This window comes from Talpa occidentalis, unplaced genomic scaffold (assembly GCF_014898055.3).
Source record: "Talpa occidentalis isolate TD23 unplaced genomic scaffold, MPIMG_talOcc4v2.1 talOcc4.8, whole genome shotgun sequence".
NCBI lineage: Eukaryota > Metazoa > Chordata > Mammalia > Eulipotyphla > Talpidae > Talpa > Talpa occidentalis.
Genome location: NW_023605194.1, coordinates 70,241,155 through 70,268,490, shown reverse-complemented (window position 1 = coordinate 70,268,490; position 27,336 = coordinate 70,241,155). Strand labels below are relative to the sequence as shown.

At 46.6% G+C, this 27,336-nt stretch overlaps 1 protein-coding gene across 1 annotated transcript in view; it reads right to left on the bottom strand.

Moving 5' to 3' along the window:
• Window positions 1-27,336, bottom strand: part of INTS7 (integrator complex subunit 7) — a 43,790-nt gene that overhangs the window by 12,127 nt on the left and 4,327 nt on the right. The window contains exons 4-15 of the mRNA XM_037497571.2: window positions 24,300-24,437; window positions 22,779-22,825; window positions 22,405-22,604; window positions 21,626-21,748; window positions 14,928-15,045; window positions 9,634-9,768; window positions 8,122-8,219; window positions 6,752-6,991; window positions 5,088-5,225; window positions 4,178-4,384; window positions 712-906; window positions 60-163 (exon numbers count right to left, since the gene is read on the bottom strand). Coding sequence (XP_037353468.1) covers window positions 60-163; window positions 712-906; window positions 4,178-4,384; window positions 5,088-5,225; window positions 6,752-6,991; window positions 8,122-8,219; window positions 9,634-9,768; window positions 14,928-15,045; window positions 21,626-21,748; window positions 22,405-22,604; window positions 22,779-22,825; window positions 24,300-24,437 — 1,743 coding nt within the window. The remainder of the gene's footprint in view (window positions 1-59; window positions 164-711; window positions 907-4,177; window positions 4,385-5,087; window positions 5,226-6,751; window positions 6,992-8,121; window positions 8,220-9,633; window positions 9,769-14,927; window positions 15,046-21,625; window positions 21,749-22,404; window positions 22,605-22,778; window positions 22,826-24,299; window positions 24,438-27,336) is intronic.

Genomic DNA, 27,336 nt, shown 5'->3' with positions numbered 1-27,336 from the left:
CACACACTTTAAGAGACTGTTTCCAAAGAACAGGAAGTCCCAGGGCAAGCTTAGGATACAGCTCGACATTCCTCAAAGTTGCAGAGTCAGCATCAAAAGACGCCTGATAAAGATCCCCGTATCGGGAAGCAAGGTTCCGGAACTCTTCCATGGACTGTTTCATCTGAGAACAAAGGAAAAAGGTCCATGATGATAAGCAGACAGGCCATCATTACAGTACAAGCAACACAAAAATCAACATGTAGAAACTCCACCTTCAGACAGAAAAATGCATAAAGTATTTCAACTTTTAAAATTTCCATTACATTCATTTTTATAAGCCTTGTTAGATAAAATTAACAAAGGTGGAAAGGAGCCAGTAAGTGTGCGCAGAATAATCACGTGTGCGACACATGGGAACATCATGCTCAGCTGCTTCATGAGGCATGACAGTAACTGCTGAGCTGTAAATATCCCTGAGTCTCTCTACAATGCATGTCCTTTCTTGTTACACAAATCTGTAGCATCTACTGAGACATCATTGATCATTTTGCTGTCCTAACAGCATCGGCCTATTTTGGACAAGTCAGATGACTTAATAAGCCTTTGGTGTTTCCTGTCCATGAGTCAAACAGGAGAGTTTTAAATTTCAGAATTTTTCATCTCACAATTAATCTCAAAAACCTCTAAAATGGAAGGAAAAACTGCACAGAAAAGAAAGTTCGGTCGCACCTGGTTGGAGATGCGACCACAGCGCTGAAGGTCGTTCCCCAAGGTCATGGCAATCGTGGTGGCGATGGCAGGCGGGGGGCTCGTCTTCAAGCTGTTACACGTGCAGATGAGCTGAGAGAAGGCTTGCAGGAGGTCAATCCTGAGCTTCACGAACTCACACTGGAAACTTAAAGGGTTCAGTGGTGTGCTGGCAGCCTGGGGAACAGATGACGTAAGACATCTGAGAGCAGCAAAATGACATGGCACTCAGTGTCCTGTCCAGGGGGAGCAGCGGCTCTAACGCAGATAGAGAAGCACCTGCTCACAGGGCACACAGGGAGCAACAGGAAGGGACTTATTAGCATTGGCGTCAAGTGTCCTGGGACCATCAGGTCCTCACTCCCTATGTTCATGAAGATCCCCCAACACAGTCACCATCAGAAGGCTCCTGAGAGGAGCTGCAAGGACATCCTCAGTCCCCTAAAATTCTAAGCTGTGATTCTCATCACTGTATTATTAGCAGAACTTTTAAAGTTGGGAAGGCAGGGAGGGGAAGGACCTGGGCAGGAGACACACGCTGAAGGGTCCCTGCCGGAAGTCCTGCTGCCTGCCCACCGCCAGCAGGCAGGTTTGAGCCTGAATTCCTGGGGAGGAATGCCAGGATGCAGAGCATGGGGCATCTCAAGGACGGAGTGGTAGCAGGGCTAAGCCTTGGACAGTGAGGGCAGCAGCAGCCCCACAGCGGGCAAGGAGCAGTGAGCCGGCACGGGACGTGCAGCTGCCCAGTGGGATCCAGGGTGCTGTGTTGTCAGCAAGACCCACCACAGGCTTGGGAAGGGAGCCTGGGGGATGACTTGCCCAGAACACGATGCCCTCCAGGCCTCCCTGCTGTCTCTCAACACGACTCTGAGTTGGACATAGGATAGGGTCTAGAACCTCCTCGCCCTGCACCACACCCACCTGTCACTCCGCCCCTTTCCAGGGCCCCGGGTCACACGGTCACTGGGCAGCACAGACATTTAAGAGGACAGCGGCCACACCCTGAGTCCCTTCCAAGAAAAGGCACTTGCTCGAGGGTCCCTGGCACTGCAGAGGCCCTGGGTGCTGCGTAAGCCACATCCACAGAAAGCCGTAAAACCCGAGGGAACACACTAATAAGCTGAATTCTGTGGTTTTCAAATTTTGGGGGTGTTTTGATCTGATCATGAGACAGCACCAGTTAGTATATTATAAAAACCACTTCAATTGTTTCTAATTTCTTAGATAAGGTTTGATTTGCTCTTACAGGAAAATGGCCAACCCTCCCATAGCTGCTATTTCTTGCTTTTAATTTTAATTTTTTGAATCAGTTGTCAGTGTACTGAGATTCGAGGATGGAACAGCGGTCTTCAGTCTGCTGCTGGTTGGCTGGCAGGAGGGCACACAGGCATGCTCATGGGGTGCTGTCCCGGAAGCTGTGGTCAGGGAGCACCCCAAGAGGAGACGTGGGGAGGTGCCCTGACACGACTCTGGAACTGAGAGAAGCAAGACACGGTTGCAGCGAGGGAGATGCTGCTGTTTGGGTTTCATCTTTAGTGAGCAAGAAAAACTGAGTGACGATGGTGACCCGCAAGTGACTACGTCCTCACCGCGCAGGCCGCACAGGGGCAGCGCAGGCAGAGCAAGCTTGGCCAGAACGCAGGAGGGACAGGCCTGCTATGGAGGTCGAGATGGCAAAAGAGGATCTCCCAGACAACAGGAAATACTGAAACGTACACCACAGCAGTGCAGATGCTAAAAGCGAGAAATCGAAGAGTTCCCTTCTCTACACTGCAGGGAAAGCCTGACCAGAGGCTGAGCCCAAAGGCCTGCAGGTAAAGCAAAGCCACAGGTATAATCAAAATCACCTCTGAAAGTTCCTCAGGAAGGACTTATGTCCCTCCTTCCCCAGAGTGAGGCGAGGAACTAACTCAGGGCTCCTGCGGCTCACCTGGGTCCATACCGAGAACAGCCCCGCCCCACTGTTAAAATCACTGTTTCTTTTCCCCTGTATCTAAGCTGTACCGTCTCATCCTCACTCTTGCTCTGCTGCTCTACTGCCTGGACACGCACTGACGGGGCTTCCCCAGGTGCTGGTCAGAGCAGCACCGTGCTGGGATCCACATGCCAAAGCCGCGTGAAAAAGCGACACCAGGAGACAGAAGTTGTGCTGTCCCATCGGAACGGTAGACACATGGCAGCTCTGGCAGGAACACGGCCCCCAAGGGCGCAGCACCCTTTAGGCTATGGGCTTTAGCGGCTGCTTTCTCTTTGGTAAATGGACCATCTGCTGAGGGGTGTGGGTGAGGGGAGCCCACGTGTGGGAGGGTGACAGCTCTAGGGAAACTATGCCCACCCCTCAACTTCACTGTGAACCTTTATCTGCTGTAAAAATACAACGTCTCAATAAAAACAAATAAGCTGTGACATTATTTGTCATCTTAACCATTTTTAAGTGGACTGTTCAAGCATACACCACACCGAGACTCCACAAGCATGCTCAGGCTTCAGTGGGCCCGCCCTACTGTGTGCTGTGAATCTGACTACTTCAGGAGAGGGGCCCTATCGTCTCCTAAAGCAAGCCTGTCTGTCTCATGGTTCTTGTACTAAATGGATAATTTCTGCTTTAGAAAAACCAGAAAATGAAAGTTCTAGTGCTCAAAACCAGTAACTGTAGCTTTTGATTTCTGAGGCACATATTAGCCTGACAGAGGCAAGCACAGGCCTGTGCATCCACATTACCCTTCAGGACGCAGAAGCTGCCGCGACCACATAGCTGGGGGCCAGTCCCAGCCCCCAGAGGTGTATTTCAAAGGGCAGGGTCCACAGCACTCTGGACACTGTCTTCCCTGTGACATCTACTTGTGCTTTGTTCTACTTGCGGGACTGCTGTCAAAAATGTTTTAGATTATGTGATAAATGTATGTGACCAGGAATCAAGTTTTGTGCCAGCCTGTCAGTGTCCTGGCTGGGAAATGGGAAGAGGACCCTGGGGGTTGCTGCTATGGAATCGGAGGGTACAGTGGGGTGTGAAGTGGGGCGCTGTAGCCTGACCACTTCTTCTTGTCTGTGAAGCAGAAAACACTAGTTTCTAGTGAGTAGCTGACACGAAGGGGCTGTGCTTGTGGGGGGTGTTGCCCCAGGAGAGGCCTCACTACTAGGCATTTGGAAAGGGGGGATCCACTCTGCCTGTCCTTTCTGACAGGGTTCACCAATCACCCCTCTTCAGATGTGGCACCGATAACTTGATAAAAGCAAAATGATAAATGTTCACCAATCCCTGTGTGCCGAGTGTGGGAGGGGGGGAGGGACTCAAGATTTAGTTCCATGTATCACTAATTACTGTGATACAGCCACACACGCGTTCATATCAGATTTTTTAAGGTAGTTAAAACAGCAAAACCCAACAGGAGGCAGACCACACCCACACACCAAGGCACCCTCGGTGAAGGGGGCTCCAAGGACTCACGGTTAAGGAGGCAATCCCCTTGTGGTAGAATTTTAAAGACTCAGCGATGCAGGAAAGTGCTGAACTGTACTTCCCCTCCTGCAGCCCGGTGAGGCACTGCTCGGCCTGAGAGAACTCCTTCAGGCCGTTCAGCCAGAAGTAGAAGTGCTCAGAGGCCACCTGTGTCAGCAGGCTCTGATACAGCTCCCGGGCCATGTCGTGGTTGCCCTGGGGGAGATAAGGGCAGCGGTAAGCAACTTACTTGTGGATTCATTGCTGTGGCAGCAAAAACCAAACAAACCCCCCGAATCTTAAATAAGCTTTAACAATAGCTTCTTGCGTTATATAATTTTTGGAGATTCGGCCTAAGTGTTTCCTCAGTGGAAAACGTGCTGAGCTACTTTTCATAATGCCAAGCTTCTCACCAAAATAGCCGGCAGGCCTCTGCTGGCAGGACACTGCGGCTCAGGCTTCCCTCCTGACCTTGTCCCCAGTGTCACCACACTGTCCAAGCTCGTTTGTCCTCTCAAACAGATTGATAAAAATGCTTAGGTTTTCTGAACGGCCCAGAAGGAACCAAGACATTACATGTCCGGTTCCACTTATAAGGATGAGGCAGGAGAGGGAGAAGGAAGGAAAAATTGTGGTGCTGAGGACAGGTGGGAGGTGGCTGTGGATGTGATCATCTGGGTGAAATGAAAGTGATGTTAAGAAGGGACAGCCGGAAAGAAGTCAGGACTGCAGAATTCCCATGGATGGTCCCCGTGACACACATTTTTACTGACAAGAATGTATATGCTGTCCTCATCCGAGGAAAGTCAGAAATCAGGTCTTTTCTTTCATTAATCCCATGACTAGAAAGTACTTTCACCTGCGGAAACACGCACACCCGCCCGCCAGCCCACCCCCCTGCCCCCAGGGCAGGACGCACCATTCTGGACGCCTGCCTGGCGATCCGGTACACGGTCCAACCATTGGAGATGCTTTCCAGCTGCTGCTTAATGACGGCCTTTACTTCAGCAGACAGAGCTTTCTGACTGGCTACAAAAATCACGGTGGCCAAGCTCACCTAACATGGAACAAGAAGACAGACAGTGAGCAAGACCATATCGCCCTACCCGGTGTCACTGGTTACCCTCTCCGAAAGGGAGGAAGACTAATTGAGAGCCAGTGAAAATGAAAATGTTTTCCACTGGCATTTACTACTTCATTTTGAAGTCACTGCAAAACATATCCTATTTCTCACAGAACTATTTATAATAGCAAATAATTAAAAGTAGTTCCCATCTACACAGATACACAATGGTATCACAAAATGAAACACTACACAGTGCAGTGTAGTATTTCAGACAATTGACATAAAATAAGCAAAACACAAAAAAATCACATGGAGGGTGACAATAAGTAAAGTGAGAATATCCAAATGACTCCGTGCAGCACTCAGGCCATGTGCCGAGGCAGGAGGCACAGGTCAACAGCAGGTGAGCAGAGCAGCCCCTTGGGAGGGGCCAGGATCAGAGGGCACACAGGAAACTGTATTGTTAAGCACTTTTTTTTTCATGACCAAAGGCCCCTCACAACTGTTAACTTTATTTAATATTTTATTTTATATAATTCTTACATCATTTTTCATTTTAGCACAGTGTATGCATTTTCTTAATGCCAGAGTTTTCACTGCAGTGTTCCTTATGTTTTTGAATATTGTTTCATAATTTAAAACTGCTTCAAAGCAGTACTAATGAAAGAGAATTAGTTGGAAATACTGCTAAAATAAAAAAATTGACCTGGCTACCTGTCTCTTCGCATCCCAAAGCTGACTGGGCTAAATGTGTGACGTCAGTGCTCCCTGGCCACCAGAACCTTCCCAAGAGCAATAATGAGATGGGGCACTCTCACACACTGCCCTCTAGAGGATGAAGTTAAACCCAGCTTAAGTACAGAATTTCATCCCTCTTCTTCCCAACCCTAAACTCAGGGGACCAGACCCAGAACAGAGAGGCCAACTGAGGCTGGGTGCTCCACCTGCGCCCCTCTGCCTGCGCGCAGTCTCGGAGCTCTCCCCCACAATGGACTGCATTGCTCCCACGGCTCTTGCTTTTGTCTAAGCTGGTGCTTTACCCACCTCCAGGGCTTAATGTGAAAACTAAGTTGGGTCCTAAACAGCTATAAAGGTCCTGGATTGAGAAAAAGTAATTTGGGGGAATTCATGGCAACCATTATCATTAGCTCTCTAAACTTTTATTTCTGGAAGTATAAAACAGGGTTTAGTTCATTATTCATTTGTTTTGGAGAAAGAAAAAACTTTCCTTTTGTCCTTTGGAATAAAACAGAAACATCAGATTGGAGGTGCTGAGTCCACTGAGCTGACTTGAGGAGCTCAGGAAGAAAGCAGGTTTAGATCTGAACTACACAGGGCTTTCTACATCAAAGTGAAAATTTGCCTAAAGTTCGTGGTTCCAATTCTGTTTTGACTTCCGCAAGCTCTTCATCTTACTTCATCTTATAAAAAATCACTTTAACCTGTTTGTTTGCTTTTTAAGTCAAGTCAAACAGTATCAACTTCCCAGAGGCACGACCAGGCCCCATCTTCCATACCAGAAGCTCCTGCTGCTGGTCTGAGGCTGAGTGGCCAATGGCCTGGTAGAGCCCCATGAGGTCGCCCAGCATGCCGTCGCCCAGCACGGGCAGCTGCATGGCGATGGCGGCCAGGCAGTGGCACATGAGGACCCGGGCCGCATCCTGCGCCCTGTGCAGCTGGGCCAGCAGGGTCTCCACCACGGACTGGCTGAGGTGGGGCCTGCCCTGGGCCAGCTTCACCATGCAATTCAGAGCCATCTGCAGAGCGAAAAGAACACAGACCAGTTAGATCTAGAAGGTGTTAAGTGAAACGTCCTTGGCCAGTTACTGGGAGCGGCCAAGGAGGAAGCTACTGCAAGCACAGCACTAGTCTCTGCTAGACACACACGCCGTACTACCTCGTCAGGATCTGGCACGCTCATTGTGGTTAAACTAAAGTAACAAGTCAGAGGCCCATGGACCAACCACTTGTTTCAACCTAAGACTACTGCTAAAAAAGACTTCAGATGAAAATCGTAAGGAACAATTCCAAAGAAGCAAAGATCTATGCCAGGCCAAAGCCACCATCACTGCCTGCGTGTCTGCTACTTTCCAGGAGCTGCTGTTCAGCGTGGCTAGAAACTCATCCATGCCAAAGTCTACTGTCTGCTGTCAGCCCCACCCCTGCACTGACCTGCTCTTCTCAATTCTCCAGCTGGACCATCACAAACCACACTTGATGTCTTACTCCAGCAAGAGTGGTCTCATTTCACATTTGAAAAATATTAAATCCCTCTAGTATGATTTCTCTAATTATATGAAAGTGCTTATACATCTTCCTCATTTGGTTTCAAAGCTGGGGTCTCAATGAATCAACACACACACTTCTGAGCTGCTAGAGCTGGTCCATTGTGTTGTGGTCTGACCGCCCCCTCGGATGAGACCCCTGGTGCAGAGCCCTGCCCACTGACCAGCCTACTGACCCTCTTTACACCTCTGGCTGCCGAGGGCCGCTGTGTGCCCACCCTGGTGCCTGCTGCTGGCAAAGCAGCCAAAGCTCAGGTTTCACTGGCCTCTATCTCTTGAAATAATAAAAGCCAGTTTGGAAGTGAAGATCAGGGCTGACATTTGTTCAGGTCAGGTGCTGACAAGCTATTGCCCTCAGACCTAATCCCACCCCCTGCCTGTTCTTATAAAGAAAGCGCAACTGGAACACAGTCAACCCTGCCCCTTTTTTTGCATATATTGTCCAAGGCTGTTTTTGGTCCAATCTAGACCAAAAACAGAGCAGAGACAGAGAGCACAGCTTGTAAGCCCCGAGACATTCACTAGCTGATCCTTTACAGAGAACGCCAGCCCAGGTTCAGGGAATGAAAGCAGCATCATATTAAAGTTAAGTGACCTTTCACCTTCAAAGTGGCTTGAGCACCGGGAGTGTTGTCTTGACTACAAAGCACCAGAAGGGATTCCAGGCCAAAGACAGCATCTTGCTCCAGGGCCAAAAGATCTAGAAAAACACACTGGGTTATAGTGGCCAAGTAGAGAATCCATCTCTCTCTCTCTCTCTCTCTCTCTCTCTCACACACACACACACACACACACACACACACACACACACACACACACACACACACACAGAATAAACTTTAAGAAGTCAAAGATCTAGGAAACACTTAATGCAGACAATGAACCTTCCCGGAAAGCAGCATGGCGTGGCTCTGCTCCGTCAAGGCCGCTGCAGCCTGCTGTGTGGCCGCAGCTCCACGAGGATGGGAACTCAGGCTCACGAGTCAAGAGTGGGAGTCAGAGTTATAAGCAAAGCACTACTGAATGTTGCCAGCTTAGTAAATACCAGGGGCAAACTACTATGAGGGCCTGGTTCACCCAGGCAGAGACAATTTTCAGATTCTAATGGAAGCTGAAGCTCTTTCAGGAAGTAACGAGGCTGAACACAACCTTATCCGTGTTCTAGATTGGACCAGAGACAAACCCTAAGGTGTCTCAAGCAATAGCTGCACCACATCATCTTACCACTAACCTCTAGCATTTCTCTAGAGGTTCCAGAAATTTCTGAATGTATTAGCTACCTGAATTTAGATTAATGTACATCAGCTTAAATAACATATAGCAGTTTTTTGCGTTCTAGAGTAGAGAATGCTAGTAACTATGCCAAAAATAAAAATGGTATTTTACTGAGGTTTGGTGATTCCAATCAGCATTGCTGCATAACCTAAAACAGCGTCTCCTGTGCTGGCATAGGGCGCAGGGTGGGGGCTGGTGGCAGCTAGGGCGCTGGGAAAAGACAGACCCAGCAATGAGCAGCGATGCAGCTGGTATGGGCGAAAGCGACTGCAGACACAGGGCACAAAAATGTATCTCTTGCTCTGAACACAAGCACAGACTTCAAGTCAGAGGCGTTAGGAAAACAATGACATACATGCACTATTTTCTGTGTGCAGCCTCCTTAGTCACATAGTAAGCACCACGCACAGGTACCCTGAGAGCAATTCTAGGAAAATTTCAATCACCTTACTCTGTTAACAGGTTAAACAAGCTGCTACTCAAGATGCTAGATGACCAAAGATATTTTCTTTCAATTTTTAAGTTTTTGTACAGGGGACAGACAACCTATGCCACAGGACACCGAAAGCAATTCCTACTCACAACGCCCAACACGCAAAGGTGAACAGAGGGTGGAAAGGGCCACGTGCCATACATCGGTTCAATTCCACAACTCCAACCCCAAGGCTCTCACTATTTAAATGTTTTAGCAAAAGACAAGAAGTCTTGAGGAAATGCTCTCTAATCGCAACACTTCAGAAGAAGACAACTTAGTAAGCCAAAGCATACAGGGCAAAATGAGAAGGGACTAAGACACAGGCTCCGGAGATTCCGGCCCTGCCAGTCCTGGTGGGACTTACCTTTTTCCTGACAGGACACAGTGATGTTGGTTAGGACTCGCCCACCATGAGCTGCGATGCCCCTGTTGTTATGGTAACAGCACTCTTGGGACAATTTGACTAAATCAGAAGATCTAGGGGGAGAACCCACATTTCCTGCCCAAGCAAAGAAAAACAGCACAAACTGTAATTCATGTATATAATGCAAAACCAGCATAGTTTATGGGTTCATTTTCTGCATTTTCAAGAGAGAATCTCCAACACCAAACCTTAACAAAATCTTTTACCTGTTCCTTTCCTCAATACATACCATCATGTCCTCACTCCTGTCCGGGTACCCACAATACCCCTGTGCCCAGTCTTGGCATGACTAAGATCTGTAATTCATCAGAACTGTCCCATAAAAGTATTAATAAAAACTAAGAAAAGCAAAAACAACTGTCATTTCTTGGCAACTGAAATGGTTCTTTTTTTTTTTTTTAAAGATTTATTTTTATACAATAACTGGGGTACAGGTCAGAGGAAGAGGAGGGTAAGAGGATTCACCAGAGACAGAGCAGAGAGCAGAACAGGCAGACGGGCCGAAATATACTGCTGAGGGGAGCAGCGGGCAAGACAGGAGAGGTGTGCTGCACCATGTGGGCTTCTCCCTGGCCGGTCGGGAATCGAACCCGTGCTGAGGAGGCTGCAGACACCTTCACAGCACTGCACTCAACCTGCTGCGCCACTGGGGAGGCCCAAAATGGTTCTGATCAAAATGGAAGTCCTTACAGGCTTCTTGTCAGAGTAAAACCAGACCTTCATGACAGGAAAGAGAAACAAAAGTCTTAAGTTTGCCTTTTCCCACTTCAAATTGCTAGCATATAGTTACACCTTAAAACCCTTATGTATGAGTTCATGACTTCAGAGTTGGAAGAATTTTGGGATCTGATTTAACATCACATTTTTACCAAAGAAACCGAAGCTCACAGATTTTAAGTAGCTCGCATCAAGGTTGTGACACATGTGAGTTCTGCAATCTCCCGAGATTGTACCTTAGCTCTGGGCCACAGATCACAGCAGCTTCTAAAATCTGTACTTGATATTCTGTATTATAAGGTTTACGCTGTGAACGTTCTTATTTATAGAAGAGAAGGCCTCGGGTGTCAGCGAGTAAGCTTCAAGAAGCACCGGGAGACTAACACTTGTTCAATTTCTCAGAAGCGTCACTCATTCCTGGCTTCCTTCCCCTGCTCAGCCATGTCTCTCACAGCAGGAGTGACCACATTTTTTTGAGGGTGCAGAAGACGCTGATACAAGTTATGACAGACACAAACTAGGATGGTGGTCTTCAGCAGAGGAGGCTAAACCGACTTCCAGTTAAACATAAAAGTACCCCCGTGGGTGGAAGTCTCAGCGTTTGCAAGAGGCAAAACCTCTGAAAGCTGAAGCCAGATCTCACTTTTCCAGAACACGAAAGGTGTGTTTCTCCATCCTCTGGCTTGTCTGAATGCACCGGACAACGGAGCCCCATTTGCATTTTTACAAACATGTTTCCAACTTGTTTTCCCCACCAGTCCCTCAAGACCAAGCAAAGGACACTTGGAAAAACCAGAAATACTCAAAGAAAAAAAAGCATCATGACTCCCCCCAAACCAACTTGACGTCATTATCAGCCTCTGTAATTCTTCTAAGTCTTGTTACTCCCACACATGCACAGTAATGGAATTTAAGAGGACACAACAGTACTGACCAGCATTCTGATTTTAAAGTATGTCTTTAAGCACTTTTCTAAGTTCACCTTTTCAGGATAAAATTATTACCAATCTAATTTTACTTCTTCATAAATGACTTACTAAGATAACTCATGTGGCTCATGAGGTTCCACAAGCGGCAGAAAAGGGAAGAAGTCAGTAAGGGAAGCTCCTGGGCTCAGCCGGGCCCTGACTGTGCAGGCGGCCACACCTGCTCCCGGCCACCCGGGGGCCATGCAGCCAGCAGGCACAGTCTGTCCCCCCCTTCCCTGTTTTACGCTGCTTTACGGTTTCACTTCCCTCTAACAGTGATGTCCCGCAGACACTCTGGGAAGTGCGGGATTGCGCACTTCCTGGGCTGCTGCATGGCCCCTTCTGTAGCGTGGCACAGCCATTTTTTCTGTGCGGCCCCGTCAATGGACTTTCTTTGCACAGCCAGCAGTGTGTTGCTATGGCACAGAATGATGCCACGAGTCCCATACATATGTCATTTCTCACATGTGTGAATTTGTCAGTAGGAAGGTTCAAGAAGCAGGACTTCTAGGTCATTCAGATCTTGAGTTATATTTCTGAATCGCCTGTGCTAAGGCCCAGGAAGCCACACTCCCGTCAGCAGTGACGCCCCAGTCCACAAGGCATGCTGTCAAACTTCTGACAGACAAAGTGTTTCAGAGTATTTTTTGTTTGCATTTTTCCCAATTGTGTGATATTGAGCACCTTGCATCACTCAGAGCTGTCTGCTAGCAATAACTTAGACACATGCAACTGTTTCACAAGCCATTCTTCCTGGTCTCAGTGAACAACCTAATTAGGAAGACACTTAAACATTTTCTATTGCCCATGGGAATAAACTTGCTTTGGAAAATCCTTGACTTTTATTTCTTGTGAGCATTACTACCAAGTCTGGCTATCAAGCCTCTGCCTAATTCCACATACAAACTGCAACTTAATAAAACCCCCAAATTTGATAAAAGGACAAATAAATTTTCTAACCTGAAAAGCGCTTGATGATTATAATCAAGCTTACTGATGTTTTTGAAAATAAAAAACAGGGCCTCCCTGGTGGCGCAACCAGTTAAGACACAACATATGAAGCTGTCCACAACATATGAAGCTGTCCGCAGCCTCTGCAGCACGAGTTCAATCCCCGGCCAGGGAGCTGCCCACATGGTGCAGCAGACCTCTCCTGTCTCCCCACTGCTCCCCTCAGCAGTGGATTTCAGTGGATCTGCCTATTCTGTTCCCCATTCTGTCTCTGGTAAACCCTCTCACCCCCTGCACCTCTGGCCTGTACCCCAGCTTTTGCATACATAAATAAATATTTAAAAAAAAAACAAAACTAAAGACAAGGCAGGCCACCTGCACCCTGGTTGGGTGGGAGTGAGAGGAGCCCAGCGCACCACAGTTGTGCCTCCAGACGCACCATCGAGACCATGACCTGGGTTCCATGGGTGTGAGCCCCTCCATGGGCCTCACCTGGAAGGTGACCTGCACAGAAGTAGGGAGAGCTGGGGTGGGATGGGGGGGTGGTTCTCTGCATGAGAAAATACTATTACTCCTACGTACACTGCTGCTCGTTCCAAGTGTGACATTAGTCACAGATACCATGTGCATGCTGAGGACAGAGATGGGCTGATGGATGCAGAAAGGAGTTTCCGGAGCTCACTCTGGGAACGGGGCTAGAGATAGTGATGATCCCTCCACTCCTTGCAGGGATGCCCCTTGCAATGCACTGCCCTATTCCGAGCCTCCAGAGGGGGCATTTTCACCTCTCTGGGTGGCATCATGTGACTTGCTTTGGCCAATAAGACATGAAGAATGGGTGTAGCAAAGAGCTGAGAAGTGCCTGTGTGCTGCTGGCTTGCTCTTTCTGCCCCAGGCCATGCTGTCAACAAGGTCATGATGTCAACGAGCTGGTGCTGGCCTGCGTGCCACGTGGTGAAGAAGAGGGTGCTGCCGCTGCAGCCTGTGGGCCTCTGCTGGTGAATGAGGCCATCTCAGACCCTCCAGTCCTGTCAGGTGCCAGGTGCCTGCAGTCTTGTGAGTGAGCCCAGGAGAGATCAGCAGAACTGGGCCAGTCAAAACTGCCGATTTGCAGAATCCCAGCAAATGAAATGGTAATGGTGTTAAGTCACCAGTTTCAAGATGATTTATTACGTAATGATAGGACACTGAGGAAAGTAGCTCAAAGAATTACTGTGAAGCTGGAAAAACTCAAAAAGTGGGCAGGAAGAAGGCAAGTCTTAAGGCCCACAAAATCACAACCCAAACCACACGTGGCTCTGCTCAGTGAAGATCGTGCCCACTGTCACTGTCCCTGGGATCACAGCACACACCACTGCTGAAGGAACCAGCAGAGAAAGGCCATGGCTAGGGGCCCAACACGGAGGTCGCTGTGGTCGATGCTCCATCGTCTGTACACGCCCACCCACCCCTGAGTCTTGCCGCCGGCTCTTGGTTCAGGCCATGGTCTGGAGATGGCGAGTTGAGTCCAAGTCACAACCGTGCGCACCCTCGCTGGCCAGGGCGGGGCAACAGGTTACCAGGTCTTTCCAGCTTCAGATCAAGACCCCAGGGTGGGAAACCCCTCCCCATGTCGGTGACACTCACTGGACAGCACACATGTATTTTTTAAAGCTAACAGGCACTCTGTGTGGGTTGTGGGCCTCCCATCCACGCCCACTCAGGTTGCTGTCTCAAATGTCAAGAATCCGCGAACATGATGCACATTACAGTCTCAGTTCAACCCAATGACCTGACTAAAACAGAAGCAACAGAGATTGCACAAAATGTGCATTGACATGAGTCAACAAAAACACGAGCCTCAGCCCATCAGGTGAGCAAGCTGCTCGCTGGACAGCCACAGGGCTTGGGGGTTCAATCGTCTTGAATAGGCATCGAGGAAAGCACATGGACTCAGGGAAAGTGTTCTTGCCTCGTTCTCCAGTGGGATGACATTCACCTACAGGCAGCACGTGGCATTTGCTTTTAAAAGTCACCACCACCTGGCCTTTGAAAAGTACTTAAATTCAGGGCATCCCTGGTGGTGCAAGGGGTTAAAGCACAGCACTGTGAAGCTATCCGCAGGTTCTGCAGCACGAGTTCGATCCCCGACCGGCCAGGGAGATATCCACATTGCACAGCAGACCTTTCCTGTCTCCCCACTGCTCCTCTCAGCAGTGCATTTCAGTCAATCTGCCTGTTCTGTTCCCAACTCTGTCTCTGGTGAATCCTCTCAACCCCCCATACCTCTGGCCTGTACCCCAGTTCTTGCATGCATAAATAAATCTTTAAAAAAGAAGTACTTAAATTCAAAGGACACTGAGTGAGAGACATAAAGCAGTGAATCTGCTGAACTAAGCATTCTCAAAACTATTGCTTCACACACAAAGAATTCAGAAAAGGGCAACCTGAAAAACTACATTTTTGAGTTAAGATCAGGGTGCAAGTACTCACTAACCCAGTGCTGGCCAAGGAGCCATTTCAAGTAAATCTCTAGCAAGAGGATGAGATGCCTGCAGCTTTCGAGAGGGGGCTCCGGCAAACACCCCAGTGCAGGGAGCTACTTGCTCCCCTCCTTACCCGAGGCGACGCTGAAGTAGTGTTTGATGGCAATGGTGCCCGACAGCACGGAAAGGACCGACAGCATCCCCAGCTTCAGACTGTCGTAGGGCGTCTGCAGGGCACACTCACAGAGTGCCTGAGGGGCCGGGGGAAAGGACACAGAAGTCAGCGGCAACAGACTGCAAGACTGCCATTTTAGGTTTTTTAGTTTTGGGGAAAATTACAGTCTTTTAGCCATATTACAAACCCCAGTCACCTGCCACAGCCCAGAAGAGCCTCAGGCGTGCTAGCCGATACAGCGCAACATCCTGGGACAGTCCCAGGACAGGAAGGGGCCACAGGTGAAACAACCCAAGTCCTGATACCGGCTCAGGAATGGAGCAAACGTGCCCGCCAATGCAGACTATCAAGGCCGGGCACGGGTGTGAGAATGGGGAGATCCCCTGCTCTGATTGTCTCAATTTTCCTGATAGAAAATATCTGGTAGATATTTTACTGAAAATAACTCCTCTGTCTACAAGCCCACAGTTATTCTAAAAGATAAAGTTAATTTTATTTTTTATCATGAATGAATTTCTGTTTATTGTGAATCATGTACTTTAGTCCTTATAAGCAACATCTCCACTCTGCCTTGCTTACCTGAGAGGACAACAGTTCACACACACACTCGGGCACCTAGCTGCACCGCCAGCAGTGCGTGAGTCCACCCCGCCAATTTCAGGCATTCACTCAGCCCCTCACATAGAACCAGAGCCTCACTGTCTTCAAGGCAGTGGACTGTGGGGCCTCCTGCTCTGCCCTGGGTGTCTCATGAGGACTGAAGGACAGGACAGCATGTCACCCAAGTGGCCAGACAGCGGCCTTATCCAATTAAAATCCTTCCTGCTCTTCAACAAAGATAAAAGGTTCAGAGAATGAGCCAAACTTAAGACTAGGGGAATATGAAAAATTCAGAAAGTATGAAATGGAACAATAAATTTAATATGACCCAAATAAAAATGCTGACAAAATCTTAGGGGGAGAGGGAGGGATTTAGGTAATCTGCTTTAAAAAATTATATGGAAAAATAAAAATCAGAGTATTCAGAAAAATTCCAGCAAATAAGGGGCCACTGATAGAAGTAAACAGTTTTTCCTGTTCATGGATAATCAACTGAGAGTACTGAACCCAGAAATGGATTCAAATACACATTTGAATTCAACATATACCAGTATGACAAATGAAGAGCTTTTAGTAAGTTTAAGGACAACTGGCCAGTCATCTGTGTAAAATAAAACTAAGATTCCTGTTTCTTTTGATGGAAAATAAAACACAAAGCCATAAAAAGTACTAAGAGTTAACATGGGAAAATAAAAAGCAAGACAGTAATTGATAAAACTAGAAAAAAATATTTATATCGTGTAAAGTTAATAAAGGCCCAAAAACCTTAACAGATAAAAAAGTTCTTGCTAATAAAAAGACAAATAACCCAACAGAAAAATTCAGTAGTTCACAGATAAAACTCACACAAATGGATTTTAAATGCAAGCTATTAAAAGAACCCACAATTTGAAAGTTGTAAGAACCGCTTTTCACCCATCAGAACAGTCAAGACTCAAGTGTGACAGTACCACCTCGAAGCAAAGGCAGAGGGTGGGGGTACCCGCCCACACTGTGACAGAGGGTGAAATGGTAAAAATCTCACCGGGGATAGCTGGCATTAGATCTCAAAATTTTAAATGTATCTAATTGGACCCCAAAATTCCTCTCTTAGAAATTGACGTTCACAACAGAGATTTCTTACAGACAAGCTGGTGCATGAGTAGTGTGAACAGCAGCAGCACTGGGAAGGGCCCTCCTCCACCAGTGGGGGCTGAGACACAAAAGCCAGCAGCAATCACCACTAACATGAGATGCCCCAAGAGGCACTGCTAAGGGGTAAAGGCTCAGACTTGCATTTAGTATATTTCCGCTAGTAAGGGGAGGGCACACAGGCATACTAGCGCAAGACGCACAGACGCAGGAAGGTGACGCCAGGGCCTGGGGACTGGGGACTGGGGTTGCCCCACAGAGGATGCCTGCACCTTTCAACTCAGAACTTTCATCCTTTAGGGGTACACTTCAGCTGCAACCAAAGAACAGCAACCCTGGAAATTGTCCCAGAAAGAAATGGAGCTGAGAGCTGGCAGAGGTTCCAGATGATGGGGGGAGACAACCCAAAAGCGGCCTTGCAAGGGAGAACACAGCAACCAGGAGAGAACGTGGAGTGCTGACTTACAGACTAAGAGGAGACACGGCCAAAAGGACAAAACATCCGAGAGAGGGACCCTGACTAGGGAGGATCAAGGAGATGACAGAGGGGCTGAAGCCAGGCAGAGACTTAAACTTAACAAGAAAGGAAAAGGAGGCCGTGAAGAGGAGGCAGTCACTGAAGCACCACAGATGCTACTTCCAGCAGCAGCCACAGAACACATTAACAGAGCAGTGAGCTCAGGGGCCAACCTCCATCCGGAGTGGTAATCCTGATGGGCAAGGAGGCCTCGATTGGCGCCCGAATGGAGAGCAGGAGCCGAGTGTGAGACGTGTTGAGAGTAATTATAGAGGAGAAAATGAACAAGGAGTTGAGAATTATTACAAAACTTCACACCTAGTGACCCAAGGTTGCGGATTCCATTATGCAAACTGGGAACTTAAGAGGTCAAGTGAATTTTACGGGACAGAAAATATGAAATCCAAGGAGAAACAGCCGCCAGACACTGGGAGCTGAGATGCAACAGATTACTCAGCAGAGGCTCAGGTGAGAACTCCATCTCTGCCACTTACCATCTCCAGGATCTGAGCCAACTACTGAAATCTCTGAGTCTCAACTTCTTTGTCTACAAAACGGGGGCAAAGATTTATACAAAACTGTTGTTTTCATATAAAATATCTCTGGAAAAATATACAGGCACTCAGACGTGGTTGCCACTGGGCAAAGGGGCTGAGTGGGTCTGAGACAAGTGAGTAGAAAGTACTTAATACCCTTTTGAAGCTTCTGAATTTTGACTGCGTGAATGTATTGCTGTGAAAAGAAATGAATTAAAGCCAAAAATAATGTAAGTGGGGGTGATACCTGTTGTTAGTAAGACTAAAGCTCTTCCAAGTGCTTGGCAAACTACACAAGCCTCTGTGCTGAGAGCAGCTGAGCAGCTCAGGCAGAAGAACCGGTGGTTGGCAAATGCACATTCCATTTTTATGGCAAAGAAGAAACAGAAGCAAGCTGGGGGCTTGGAAGGCACAAGAACCAACTCTGAGGAAAGGGGCAGCAAAGACTACCAGGAAAGCACAGCTATGAGAGCAGGAAGGGAAAGTAAGGACAGCTAAGGGACCAACGGGTCCAGAAAATGGGTAAATTCAGTGTCAAATGTACTAACGAAGAAAGACAACGTGGGCAGAAGCAGCCTCTCATTTGACACGAAGAACATGGTGACCTTTTCAGTGCTAGAGAGAAATGAGGAAACGGGTCTGAACGCAGGCATACTGACACCAGAGCAGGGGCAAAGGAAGAAACGCAGATACAGATAGATGTTGGCTCAGAAGCTTAAAGCAAGCATTTTTCAAAAAGTGGTTGTGGTCAGGCATTCCCGTATTTTTCATTATTTTTTTAAATACCTCACAGCCATTTCCATTCATCCATTTTTGATGGCTTCAACTGTTCTGCCTGGAACCCCGAACCCGCTTGTGCTTATCTTCAGCCAAACAAACAAACCCAGGCCGGTAGGCCGCGCCCTGCACCTACCAGACACACTCAGAATCAGCTTCTGCACATCCAGTATTGCACAAACACAGCCTTTGGGTTTAATCAAGGTGATACATTTCATATAAGATGATAATGACATCAATTTTAAAGAAAGCCAGAAGAGTTTTACCATTTGAAAAACTGAACAAACTGCTATCATAGAAGACCTCAGGACTCTCGGCATGACTTCCTCACTCCTGCCCCTCGCGCAGCCTGACTGAAAGGGCCACTAATTGCAACTAGTGAGCTTAACAGCACGTCCGGAGGGAGTGTATCTCATGATGAACTCAGGTCCAGTTTGCTCCAATGACGCTGCCCCATATATGATCATCTTCCCGCCAACAAAGGGATGAGCCGAGGGCTGGCAGGAGGCACATCCTTGCTTGCCATGGCTTTCCTGGCTGCACGTCTGTGCTCCAGGAGGTGCCGCCCTGAATGGCTGTTTTCTGGGGCAGGTCCTCAAATGGGGCTTCTCCTCTACCTCGAACAGGACTGGCCTCTAGGGATGTGTTCCAGAAAAGCACGGCTAAAAGTGTACAATCTTTTAAAGGAAGGAAAAATGTTATGTTTAAAATTACCCTACCAGAAACATGGCCCCTCCAAATTTCTGTCTCCACTGTACTGACTGCAAAGAATAAGGTTGTGAAAAAGAACTACTTCTCAGGCTTGACCTGCCATTTTTCCTCATATCAAGGTGAAGATAATTTACAGTAGGACCCAAAACCATGAAGCAGGAATAAATCTCACAGAACATATATAAGATCTGTAATTGAAAACTAAAAACTTTTGGTGAAAAACTGAGAAAGCTCTAAATAAATGGAGAGGCCATGTTCATGAATCAAGAAAACTCAAGATATTAATTCTTTTCCACACCCATCTACAGATGCAGATACCATTCAAAATCTTAGTAGGGTTTTGCAGAAATTGATGTATTGACTCAAAATTTCAGACAGAAATGCAAAGGACCTAGAATATCCAAAACAATTCTGAGAAAGAAATCCGCTGCCTGCTTCTGAGATGCACTATCCAATCACCACGTGGGACAGTGTAGCATGAGCTAAGGAGATTACTCAGACCAGTGGGTCAGAACAAAACCAAAAATATGGCCCACTGACTTTCAACCAAGGTGCTAAGGTAATTCTACGGAGAAAGAACAGTTTTTTCAGAAGGGGTGCTAGAACAATTGGCTATCCAAATGCTCTTCAATCCCTACCTTGTACCATATACAAAGTCAACGCAAAATGGGTTACACAAAGCCAAACATTGAATCTAAAGCTGTAAAAGTTCTAGAAGAAGACATCTGAGAAAATCCTTATGACCTCGAGTTAGGCAAAGATTTCCGAGATAGGGTCTCCCTGGTGGCACAAGGGGTTAAAATGCAACCTATGAAGCTATCTGTTGCCACACAGCACAAGTTCAATCCCTGGCCAGGGAGCTACCCACATGGCACAGCAGACCTCTCCTGTTTTGCCCGCTGCTCCCCTCAGCATTGTATTTCAGTCATTTTGTTTGATCTGTTCCCCACTCTGTCTCTGGTGAGTCCTCTCATCCCCCCATACCTCTGGCCTGTACCCCAGTTCTGTATGCATAAATAAATAAATCTTAAAAAAAGATTTCCTAAACACAGAAACACAACCCAAAAATGAAAAACACTGCTAAGCTGAATTTCATTTTTTTAATAAAAAAAAACAAAAACAAAAACTATTCTTCAAAAGCCACTATATATTAAAGGCAGGGAGGAAATATTTACAATACGCATGCAGAGAATATATTTGCAAAACATATCTGGCAAAAATATTTGTATGCAGAAGATATAAAGAACTCAGTAACAAGGCAATCTGAAAAATGCATATAAGATCAGAACAGGCCACTCGCCAAAGAAACATGGATGAGGCTGTAAGATGCTCTGTCACTGGTCATAAGGGGAATGCAAGTGGAAACCCTGATCAGACATGTCTACACACTCACTAAAATGGCTAACACTACACACACACCATAACACGTGCCAGCCAGGACACAGAGGGTGAGCTCTTGCACATGCCAGCAGGTCTGGAAAATGCACAGTCATCATGGAATAGTTAGGCAGCTTCTAATAAAGTTAAACATACATTTATAACCCAACACAGCAATTCTCTCCTAGGTATTTACCCAAGAAATGTCTTACAAAAACTTGTAGGAGAATAGTTTTACAACACCTAAAAACTGGAAATGATCCAAATGTTCATCCACACGTAAATGGAGACTGAGATCTGCTCTCGTATTTACCAAAGAAAACTTATGAAAGCCTTTTGCTCTCCACAAAGAAATATACTTTGTCAAGTTACCCACCCAGCATGCACCTTCTCCCTAGTAAATCACAGTTAATGAGAAAAATGTTCTCCCTAGATCATCTTGAGGAGGGAGGAACAAAATAAGCAATTAAATTTGTGCTTCTCAATCAGCCCTACCGCTGCTATGGGAAAAGTACCAAGAAAATGAGAGGCACGTCTCGTTCACTAAAACAAACGTAAACATTAATAGAGAGAAGTTTCATGTACTGATTTTGTTACTTATAAAATAACTTCTCTCACAAATAATCAACAGTGCTCTTTAAAATATTTCATATCTGGAGCCTCCCTGGTAGCACAAGGGGTTAAGTCTCAGCTATCAGCAGCCATTGCAGCACAAGTTCCATCCCCAGCCAGGGAGCTGACCCACATGGCACAACAGACCTCTCCTGTCTCCCCGCTGCTCCCCTCAGCAATGGATTCCAGTGGATCTGCCTGTTCTGCTCCCCACTCTGTCTCTGGTGAATTCTCTCACCTCCCCATACCTCTGGCCTGTAGCCCAGTTCTTCTATGTAAAAATAAATAAAATCCTAAAAAAAAAAGAAATGTTTCATATCCAAATGTGACTAAAAATGCAAAGTAAAACAACTGACTCTGGACCTTGCTCTCTCCCGTGCCTCAGGTCTACGCACCTGAATGTTCTCTCTACTCCAGGTATGTGGCGTTTTAGTGGCCAGCAACTTCAGGTCTTGAATAGCCAGTCTCTTTACTGCTTTTCTGGGGTCATTCTTCAAATACTGCAGCAGAAGCTGGATCTATAAAGGAAGGAGGTCCATGGATGACACTGCACAGCAACGGACACACCGCAAGCTAGGGCAGCCTTGCCCTCACAGCTGGGCTGCCTATGAGAGGCTCCTTCCCCACATGAGAAACAATACAGTCCTCCAGGTTCCCACAAGGGACATGCCTCCCACACCCAACCCTTTCTTTCCTTAATCGCCAACTCCAAGATCTGTGTGAGCCCCCACCCATCATTTCCCCTAGGTCTCCCGAACAAGAGAACCGTGCGGAAGGGGGGGACAAAGCAAGCAATGGGAAGTTGAACTGACCTCAATTAGGGACAGGAGTCTATGAGCCGCTAATTGCTTTATTCTATGTTTAATATGCCAAGTTCACTAAAGAAAAGGCAGTTTAAAAGGAAACTGAAAAACTATGCCTCCCCAGTGGCCTAGTGGTTGAGTCTTAGTGCTATCACCGCTACAGCCTGAGTTTGATCCCCAGCCAGGGAGCTGACCCACATCACGCAGGAGACCTCTCCTGTCCCACCTGCTGCTCCCCTCATCAGTGGATTTCAGTAGATCTGCCTGTCTACTCCCCACTCTGTCCCAGGAGAATCCGCTCACTCCCCCCATACCTCTGGCCTATACCCCAGTTTTTCTACACACAAAAAAGGAAAGAAAACTAAAATTACCTGCTTGGGCGTATCAACCAAAGATGAAGCTGCGAGCAGAGTAAACGTGTGCAAAGACACGATCACCATCTTGGTGGAAGGGTAGGCTGTGACGAGCTGCTGCAGAAGCTGCCGGGCACTGGAGGCCAAGATGGCGTCATGGTGCATGTGCTGCAGGATCGGGATCAACCTCAGCTTCAAGTCCACTGGCGTGGCCAGACCTATAAACAGAGTTTCCCTGCGACTGCTGATCATCATTCCTCAGTTAATGGCTCACATCCAAAAGGTCCTACAACGAAGGTGACAAGCACGCAGCAGAGCACACAGTAACCACTAGCAACCACCATTAGCGTAAGTCTTGCATCACTTCATAATGCCAAACGGTCCCCACATACCTTGAATCATCTCACTGATCTTATTACAGATTCCCACAGCAAAATCCCTATGGGAAGACAGAAAAGCAAAATGTTAAAACCAAAAAAATAATTTTGCTGAAGTTTTCTAAAGACTTAAACAGCACAATCGGCACAAGAGAAACCAACACCCCAAACCATAACCAGAATTCCAAAGATGAACCCGGGGGTGGGGTACAGAACCGCACCGTGGCCACCAGGTGGGCTCCTGTCCCACTCAGGCATGCTCCTGGAGGGTCACTGGGCCAGGAGCGTGGCTGTTCTCTGCATGGCTGGGTGTTGTGGTCTTGAGCATCTAGGCCACCATCTCGTCAGCACCAGGTGGACATGGAACATCTTATGGGAAATCTTGGCAACACACATGATTCATGCTGCAGTTTTCACCTGAGCTCAGGTTTATCCTCCAACAGTGGTGCTGACGTCTTCACCTTTGGTGCCAAAGCTTGAGGATCAGTACTGAGGCCCCTACTGAGAAGTTCAAGAGGTGACACATGCCTTAACCCTGCCCTGCATGGGTAATAGCGCAGTGGCCCTTCAGCCTTGAGAAAGCAGGCAACTTCTACCACCACTAACTGCCAAGGCCTGAGCAGCTGTCTCCATAATACGCTGTAGGAGGGGCAGCCATGAAACACTCAGCAGCTGTGTCCAGAGACATGCCCAGCCAGTGGTCAGGTAGTGAGACGAGCTGGTCCAGTCTCATGAAATGCCAGGGGCATTCAGGCGTGGCTCTTTGCAGACCACTTCTCAAAAGAGGAATATAAACTCGGAACTTCAAGGAAACCTGGCACTATTTGTTGCCGACCTGAGCAGAAATTGAAATTTAAAGAAATTTTCCTCTGTCACCATCAGCTTGACAGTTAACTATTTAAAGACTTTCCTAAAAAGATCAGTGGTGACAGCAACAAATGTGACCATAGTCACTACACAATGAAATGAGCCAGCTCTGAGGAGACAAGCAGAACGTCAGGAATCGGGGTTGATCAAAGATCAGTATAGAAGTTATACAACCATAAGCAGGTGAGATTCCGATGAACTTCAAACTGATAAGATGTTAGGGTTCCCAATGTGATTACCCCTTAACAATGACCCCTTAATTGCCTACTTTTGGTTTAGTATCAAGTAAAAACACCACCAATTATTGACATATATAAAGCCTTTAAAAACCCTCCCCTCCTCCTCCACAGCTCTGAGGAGAGTGGTGGTTTAGGGCTAAGAATCGGCCTCCGTGGATGGAGCTTCTGCTCCCCTGAAGTCTTCTCCAGTGACTACTCTCTGCTGATCCCGTTCTTGTGGAAACTCTATTTTCCTCAGTTAACACCAATGTTTGCACTTAACATCTCTGTTTTACATACTTAAGTTTTGTTTCCCCCACACAATGGACACCCTCTTGGGAAACATCCCTCACCATTCACACACTGTTGTGTCCCCTGGGTCTGCACGCCTGTGCTGTGGTCCCCCCACAGCTCTTCCCCGGAGGCAGGCGAGGGGGAGGCCTGTGCTTACTTGGACTGTGCAGAGAAATTGGCAGCAGCAAAAACAGCAGCTTCAACTTCCACATTATCGTGGGAGTCCAGACTCTGGCGAATACTGTGATGAGCATTCTTCCTCTCAGGGATGATTGACGCCAGACTGCCCAGCATCCTGGGGACACAGAAACCCAGAACGGAAATACAGTTAAGTCCGAGGGCAGAAAAGGAAGACGCTAGGTTATTCTTGCTTCTTTTCACTTGCTTATTTCTTGTTACCGTTCTTCTAAAAAGTTCCCTGAATTTAGCTCACTTCATCTCCCTTAAACATGCTACCCCCAACTTTTTACTCAGTAGGCACTCCAGGAGCACTCCATGTTCACCTATCACCCTATTCTCTCTTCAGACTCCCTTTCCTCCTTGATAGAAGCTGGTTCTATGAAAATATGCCTGAGTGAAAAAATCAGATGCCTTTCAAATATTAAATGCTTTATCAATCTTCCTTATGAAAAAAATGGCATCATCAAATATTTCACAGAAGAAATGAAAATGTAATCACTTATAGGCCCGATAGCTTTTCAAAGATATATTTTAATTGCCAGGTTCTTTCTATTTCTATGGTGATTTTTAGACTTTGTGTTTCGCGTATCTTGGCCTTTTACACTCAAGAAAGTCAGCCAGTCCTGCAGGCTCATTTCCCATGAAGGGTAGCGATTCACAAATCTCATGCAAGTGTCAGCTCCCTTAATACACACCAGGTGGACTTTGGGCCACTAGGCCTTGCTTCCCCATCGGGGACTCAAAATATGACAATTTTTCCCTCTGTAAAGCAGAACACGTGAGGACGTGGCAGTACCAACCAGAAGCAGGAGCACCGCCGTTAGAGGCACACTCATGCCCCGTCATGCAGCGGCACTCTGCCAGCCTCGGGACAGCTGGTGTGCACACACGCATCTACTTGGATCCTGAGGCACCCAGCACTTAACAGCTAAAGACAGGTAAAATAAGAAACAACGATGCTGAAACTAAAGCAAGTTAACGAAGCTGAAACTAAAGCAAGTTAACGAAGGGCATAAAACTGGCAGTAACTCCATTCGTGGTTTTCAGGGCCCATGGTTTCGTGTTTTTTTATGTGATAATAAAACATGACTGACAAAGGAAGGCATGCAAAATACATAGAGAACTCCTACAACTCTGTAAAAAAGACAAATAGCATTTAAGAAAATCTAAACAATCGGGCCTCCCTGGTGGCGCAAAGAGTTAAACACAGCACTTTGAAGCTATCCACAGTCTCTGCAGCATCAGTTCGATCCCCAGCCGGCCAGGGAGCTACCCACATGGCGCAGCAGACCTCTCCCGACTCGCCCACTGCTCCCCTCAGCAGTGTATTTCAGTAGATCTACCTGTTCTGTTCCCCACTCTGTCTCTGATGAGTCCTCTCACCCCCTGCACCTCTGGCCTGTGCCCCAGTTCTTGCATGCATGCATAAATAAAATCTTTAAAAGAAAAAAGAAAATCTTAACCATCTAACAAAAGGAAATGGGCAAAACACTTGGAGAAACCCTTCTTACAAGGCATATGAATGGCCCCAAAGCACATTAAAAAGTGCTCAACTTCAAGGAAATGTCTATGGAAACCACTGTGAACCCATTTAAAATGACTAAGACCCTTGGCAAAGGTGTGAAGCCACCAGAACTCACATGCAGTTGGTAGGAATATAAATGGTGAATCCATTTAAGGGCTGGCATTTGTCATACAGTTAAATGTATATACACCCATCCTATGAGTCAGTAATTTTACTGAATTTGAGGTATTTATTTGCAAGAAAGGAAAGCATATTCACAAAAAGTCTTGCACAAGATTGTTTGTAGCACCATTATTTATTACAGCAATCAGAAAGACTGAATTACTGACAGAAAACATGGACTCATTTCAGAAATACTGAGTGAAAGAAGCCTTATATAAAAGTGTAATTAAATACTTTAAATCTGTATGATTCCACTTTTGTGAAGTTCCAGAAGTTGGCTATGAGAACAGTGGAGGCCTTTGGGGAGGTAGATGAGAGAAGTGACTAGGCGACTGAAGGAACTTTCTGTAGTGATGGCTAAGTTCTTTCTCTATATTGGGGTTGGGGCTACTTGAGCCATTTGTCAATACTTAGAAAAAGCAACTTAACATTTTCGTGTTTCACTTCACTTACTTCACTGTGTATTTCAATTGGAATTTCACAGTTTCATATTGTATATAACATTTGCATATTGCGTAAAATGAAATACACAACACCGTAAACAAACTTAACTCTAATTGATACACACGCTGAAATAAATAGGAAATATACTATCTTCAATTTATTATGAAATACATTAAAAATAGAGGGACAAACGTATAGACAGATGAACAAATATGTGATAAACCAAGTTTATTAAGAGAGCAGCAGTAGAATCCAGTGGTAGATAATTCAAGTGTTCACTGCAATGTACTTTCAACTTTGTTCAACTGTTACAATTTTTTGATAAAATGTTGGAAACAATTTTAATCTACATTTAATAACTTTAGTTCTAAGTCAAACATGTCATTTAAAAAGGTTTGTTGGGTCTCCCCTGGTGGCACAGCCGTTGAGCTCTGGGCTGGCCGCAGCCTCTGCAGCACCTGTTCAATCCCCGGCTGCCGGTGAGGGTCCCACATGGCGCGCAGACCTCTCCTGCTGCGCCTACTGCTCCCCTCTGCAGTGTATTTTGTCAATCTGCCTGTTCTGTTCCCCTCTCTGGCTCTGGTGAATTCTCTCACCCTCCCTCGCTTCTGACTGTACCCAGTGCTCGTATAAATAAATAAATAAACAAACAAACAAATAAATAAATCTTTTTTTAAAAGTAAAATAAAAAAGGTTTGTTAACAAGACATAATTTTTCTTAATTAAAATAGTAAATTATGTTTGTCATTTGCTTAACACACATTTTAAGTTTTCTCTATAAGTTCTTAAAGATTGTATTTTATAGACTTTATAATACAATGTTTAACATGGTAAATTTAAAGCAAAATTGTATTTTGTTTTAAGTCATTTTTATTAATAACAC